General features: G+C 36.6%; 2 protein-coding genes across 2 annotated transcripts; both read left to right on the forward strand.

Moving 5' to 3' along the window:
- Positions 1 to 1,001: 1,001 nt before the first annotated feature.
- K441DRAFT_656405 (uncharacterized protein) lies at positions 1,002 to 1,608 on the forward strand (the record flags this gene model as incomplete). Its single annotated transcript, XM_067648003.1, has 4 exons — positions 1,002 to 1,111; positions 1,154 to 1,231; positions 1,472 to 1,491; positions 1,531 to 1,608. The coding sequence occupies exons 1-4, from the start codon at positions 1,063 to 1,065 to the stop codon at positions 1,606 to 1,608; spliced, it is 225 nt and encodes a 74-aa protein (XP_067506560.1). The 5' UTR covers positions 1,002 to 1,062.
- Positions 1,609 to 1,881: 273 nt separating this feature from the next.
- On the forward strand, positions 1,882 to 2,198 carry K441DRAFT_712513 (uncharacterized protein; the record flags this gene model as incomplete). Its single annotated transcript, XM_067653922.1, has 1 exon — positions 1,882 to 2,198. The coding sequence occupies one exon, from the start codon at positions 1,882 to 1,884 to the stop codon at positions 2,032 to 2,034; it is 153 nt and encodes a 50-aa protein (XP_067506561.1). The 3' UTR covers positions 2,035 to 2,198.
- Positions 2,199 to 6,000: the final 3,802 nt, after the last annotated feature.

Consider the following 6,000-nt stretch of genomic DNA (forward strand, 5'->3'; position numbering starts at 1 on the left):
AAAGAATTCGCTATTAGGGGCACGTTATTAATCTTATTATTTAAGCCTTTCTATTTAGTTTAAAAAAGGATAAGAAGCTTATAAACTTATATAATAAAGAGGATAAAGAATAGGATTAAAAAAAAGGAGGAAGAAGAAGAAGTTATATAATAAGTACTACTGCTAGTTAAAAAGAAAAAGAAGGATAAAGAATTAGAGCTAGCATTAGACAAAAAGCGTAAAAGAGATTAAAATATTTAAAATATTATAGGGCTAATAGGAAAGCTTTATAACTATATCGTTTATATTTATAGCTTAGCTAACTATATAATATAGTTTACCAAATATACTAGTAAAATAGTTCCTTTTAATAACCGTATAAGATAGAATAGCTGGTTTCTTATGCTATATATAGCTTTAGAGGATAAGGCAAAGGCTAGGCTTTAACTATACGTAGAGTACTATAAGGATAACTTAAAAAATAATATCTTCTTAATAAGCGAATGGATATATCTTTATATAATTTATAATTTCTTTTAGTCTTTTTATAAAGCAACTCTATTTCTTTAAGGAGATTATATAATACTAAAGAGGGTTCTAGAATTAGTTAATATTTTTAAGGATATAATATAGACCGTATTAGTATATTATATAATACTCTTAATATTTCTTTAGCTAACTTTCCTATAGGTAATAGCTACTAAGGCTAAGGATAAGTTTATAACTTCTTAACTCTAACGTGCTAAGGAAAAGCTTATAAAGTACGTTAAAAAGCCAAATAATTTTCCCTACTATTTAGCGGCATAAGTTCTTAACCTAGAGTGTTATACGGCTTTCTTAAAAGATTGGAACAATTATATTACCGTTAAAGGAGAAAAGAAGCTTTTTAGCGTATAAAAGCTCTAGGAGAGATTCCATAAAAAAGTAATACTTTTAGGTTTAACTATATTATACGTATCCGCCCCACGGACTATTCGCTTACGCTCATAGTCCTACGCAGCTTAACGGAACACCGAGCTCAACGGAACGTTTACCCAAGATCAAGCCTCACCTACTTCCTCATACAATTAAATCACCACAACCATGCCTACAGAATCTGAAATTATTGAGATACGCGTGCAAGATGCACTTCGTGAGTTATTACGCATGGAAATACCCAATATTTAATTGGTAGCCCGCCTACATAACGCGCCGTTCAAACGTGTCTATAACCGCGTCAACGGCATTAAAAGCAAGATGCAGAGGCCTGGTAGTAATAAGATGCTTAATTAATACCAAGAGGCTATACTTCTATCCTATATCGATTAAATGGACCGCCTTAGAGTCGGCGCGCTATTCCACCAAGTCCACAATTGCGCGCAGCGTATCCTTAAGCTCTATGCGCCTGACGACACCAAACTACCTACTCTTAGACGCGACTAGACTAAGAGATTCCTTAAACAAAACCCAATAGTATATAAGGTTAAGCAGAAGCCTATAGAGATTGATTAAGCTGCTGCGAACGATCCTACCGTAATATAGGAATGGTATACTTTATATAGGAATACGAAGGAGCAATGGGGTATTCTACCATACAACGAATACAACTTTGACGAGTCTGGATTTCGTATTAGAATTGGTGGCAGCTAGTAGATAATTACGCGTGTATCAGACACTAAGAGGATACACTTAGCTAGCGAAACAAATCGCGATTTTGCGTCGGTGTTAGAGGCTATATCTAGTAATGGAGTTATACTTACTCCAGCAGTTATTATTAAGGGCTAACAAATTATGTATTAATACCTTAATGATATAAGTATACCTAGTAACTATATGCTAGGCGCTCAAACCAAAGGCTATTTAAATAACGACCTCGCGTTTAATTGGATTTAGCACTTTAATAGGCAAAGCGCTGCTCAATAGATGGGTGCGCATCAGCTACTATTACTAGATGGCTATGGTTTATACCTTATAAAGGAATTTGCAGAATATTATAAGGAGAAGAACATCCATTTATTAGCTATTCCGCCCCATATAAGCCACTCCCTGCAACTACTTAATATTATTCTCTTCTAGCTGTTTAAGCACTACCATAGACAGGCTGTTAAGATGGCTGTGCGAACAGGCTACACAAACTTTAATACTATTGAATTCCTCCACGCTCTGCACTAAATTCGTACAACTACATTTAAATCCTCATCTATCCTATTAGGATAGGCAAAAACTGGCCTTATTCTATATAATCCTGAGGTTATATTAACCAGATTGCGACGTTAAAACAGCTATGGTGCGTCCATCTACGCCACTACCTACGACACTACAGCTACCGCGGCCATGACCTATAGTGCTACAAACACCTAATATACCGCGCAGCTTACAGATAACGATAAATTGGGTTCGCAGCTTTATTATTTAGCAGCCTAATAGGGTAAGGAATCCTTTGTTAATGCTTTGCAAGAGCGCTAGGAAGAATACCGTGCTTCGCTTATTAGTAGAGGAGGACCTACATTTAATGTAGGTAGCAGTACGCGCCCGCGCAAAGCGTTAAAAGACCAACTAACGGGTTGTTTAAAAGGGAGGCTTAATATCTGCAGTAGATGGACGGCTTAAAGTATCACAACGAGTTCAAAAGGAAGCAGAGAAGGCAGGTAGGGCGGCTGCACGTGCGGTAAAGAAGCAGGCAAAGGAGGACGCTACACAACGTGCAGAGGCCTCAGACTCGTAATATTTGGCAGGATTGTAGCTAGGCTATTGCTCAAGGTGCTCCACCAAGGATTTCTGTATATATGTAGCCTACGTAGAAATCTACGGCTTTAAAATCATGTGGTGGGGCTCGTGTTCCGTTGAGCTCGGTGTTCCGTTGAGCTGNGTAGGACTATGAGCGTAAGCGAATAGTCCGTGGGGCGGATAACTAAGAAAACTTAAAGGTCGCCTTTAGAGTTTAAAGAAAACCTCTCTACCTTCTATAAGGCTTGTTTTTAGTATTATTTAAAATATACTTATTTATAGAGTCTAGATAAGTTTAATAACTATATTAATAAGAATTTAATTCCGCTTAATAGCTATATAATAGCTATATAATAGTAAAACTAGCCTCTTTAGTATATAAGATTTCTATAACTCTTATAGCTTATAATTAAAGTTCTCTTAATACCTAGAATAAGTAATAAGCTAGAGAGAGTATTTTTAGGGGTTTAATATTGCGTTCTATGAGATTATATAAGTACTACTCTATAAATATTTAAGGTATTAGAATGCGCGAAGGACTAGGCAGCTTATAAGATTTTAAGTATTTTCTTATAGTTGTATAAGGGAAAGTATATAAGGGGTATGTTGTATAATACTAAAGGGGGGTAGGGGGGTATATAAATAAAATAATTTTAGGTAATGTTACGGCACTGACCTAACGCATACTGTTTTATACTGTCTCGTACTATTTCCTACTGTTAGCTGGCCCACCACTAGCGACTTAGCGGCCGGCCCTACTATTTATATATAATACCCCCTTTCTACCTTCTTCCCCTCTTTATACTATAACGTAGTTATTTAATCTACTTTATTGCAGCACTGTAATAGTTTATGGTATCTTTAATTTACGCCCTATCGCGATTACTAATTCCTTATACCCTAGCTAATTAACCTCCGCCCTAGAGTAATCGCAACCTACGCGCGCCTCTACTGAAACTAATACGTCCCCAACACAGTCCTAGAATAATCCTTAGTTTTTACCTAGCGCCTAGATAGGTAACACTAACGATGCCAAAATGGCCGAAACCTAAAACCCCCGCGACGTCTTTGTAGACCTCTTTATAAAGATATACCCCAATATTATATAGACAATCCGCCGCTCCCTACTATAACCTAAGACCTTTAAGCCTAGTAAAGCTTATCTTACCTTTATTAACTATACCAATAAGTTCCTTAATAACATTAAAGTAGGACTATAGTGTATATATAACACAAACACCGCCAATAAAAAAGCTAACGAAAACCTTAGTGCCCTTATTGCTTTTTAGATAGAAACTATTAACTCCTAAATAGAGACTATCACCGTTCTAAAACAATTAACCCCTATAATAATGGTAGTAACCTAGTAGAAAAAATGGAGATCTAAAGACCTACTAATATTCAGCGGAAAAGGTACCCTACTAGAACAATAAGCTAATTTTAAGACCTAGCATATTAAGATTAAGAGAGTCTTTAACCGGGACTAGGACTACTTTAATATAGTTTAGTCCCAAATTCTTTATATCTTAGATATGCTAGAGGATAAGGCCTATAAGTTTATTAAGTAGGGCCTAAAGCTTATATACGAGAACCCAAATAATATATCTATATAAAAATAGCCTACTAAGGAAGATATACTTAAAGACCTTACTGCCCACTATAAGGTCCTTAATATAACCTAAGTTATAAAGAATAAGCTTAACCATTTCCCCTAGGGCGAGCGTAATTACTAGTCCTAGAAGGGAGAGCTTAATAAGCTAATAGTCCGCGCTAAAAAGATAGACGAATAGAAGATAGACCTACTTTAAAAGTTTATCTCTCTAAAGATAGAAGAGCTGGTACTTAGACTTGCCTATGAAATTAATAACAGTAACTATATAGGTTGGAGTAAGTAGATGGATATATTTGCTAAAAACCTTACAAACTATATACACCAAGCCAACCTTAAGAAGAATACTAACCACCGCCTACCTACCTAAGCCCCCGCCCCTATATTAACCCCGACCCTAGTAGTAACTAAAGAACCTATAGACCTTAATAGAATCTTAAATACAGAGCGTAAGCGCCACGTTAATAATAGACTATACCTTATCTATGGCCTGCCTAGCCACTAAAAGGATGCCTATAACCCCGCTAAGACAGTAAACCTAGTCCTAATACCACCCCGTTAAATAACGCGAACTAATAACCGCGGATATAGCGACTATAGAGTCTATTATAGACGCGGTAACCGCGGAGCCTATTATAGCCGCAGCGGATAACCCCCCCCCCCTTTAACCCTATAGCTTAGTTACTTTAAACTATACCCTATATAGGAGCCCAACCCATTAATAACGCCTAGTATTAGTAACTTCGCGCTAGCAAATACGAATATAGCTATATTATTAGCAAGGTATTGTCTTCCTATACCCTAACTAAAACTAAAACCAACACTACTAGTTAGACGGACACTAGACTACCCCGCTAAGACAGCCCTATACCCTAATTGTTAAAAGGCAGATTTTTAGACTAAGTTGCGTTTAAGGGTCTAAACCATATAAGGAGAAAGATGAGAAGATTAGGTCTTTATTACTAGATTAATTAGTCCTTTCTATTAGTAAACTGCTACTTAATCTTAAATTAGCAAATAGTAATAAAAAATCAATCCTTATTTAAACCTAACTCTCCTTATTATGTAACCTATACCCCTAAGTTTATATTAATATAGTAAGCCTAGTAGACTCTAGTAGTACTATAATAGCATTTGCTAACATAGAGTCTATTATAAGAAAGTATAACGTTACAACTAAGAAGCTACTAGCACCTAGGCCACTACGCCTCGCAGATAATATCCCAACTTTACTTATTACGGACTACTTTACCGCCTAAATATTAATCGGCCTCTATACTAAAGCCATGCTCTTTTTTATTACTAAACTCTTACCCACTACCCTAATTATCCTAGGTATGCCCTAGCTTTAGAAGCATAAGCCCCGTCCTAGCTTTAGAAAACTTAAGATCCGCTTTAACTTAGACTACTATTCTAAATACTACCTCCTATAGGGGATAGCCGACGTTAGCAGGGACGCCCTATATAGATACTTAACACTACTAAGCCTAGTGCCTAGGACTATATATAAAGCCCTAATAGTAGAAGACGTTCCTAATAAAGGGGAGCCCGTATAGCTGTAAAGAAACGAGATAGTGGAAGACTGGACTACCCTAGCACTTAAGACTAAAATGACGGGCTAGCTAGCCCTGCCGAGACTAAGGAAGAAGGCCTACTTTGCGCCGCTATTATTAAGAATCTAACCCTAACTTAGGCACTATTTAAAC

The sequence above is a fragment of the Cenococcum geophilum genome (assembly GCF_001692895.1).
Source record: "Cenococcum geophilum 1.58 unplaced genomic scaffold K441scaffold_11, whole genome shotgun sequence".
Taxonomy (NCBI): Eukaryota; Fungi; Ascomycota; class Dothideomycetes; order Gloniales; family Gloniaceae; genus Cenococcum; species Cenococcum geophilum.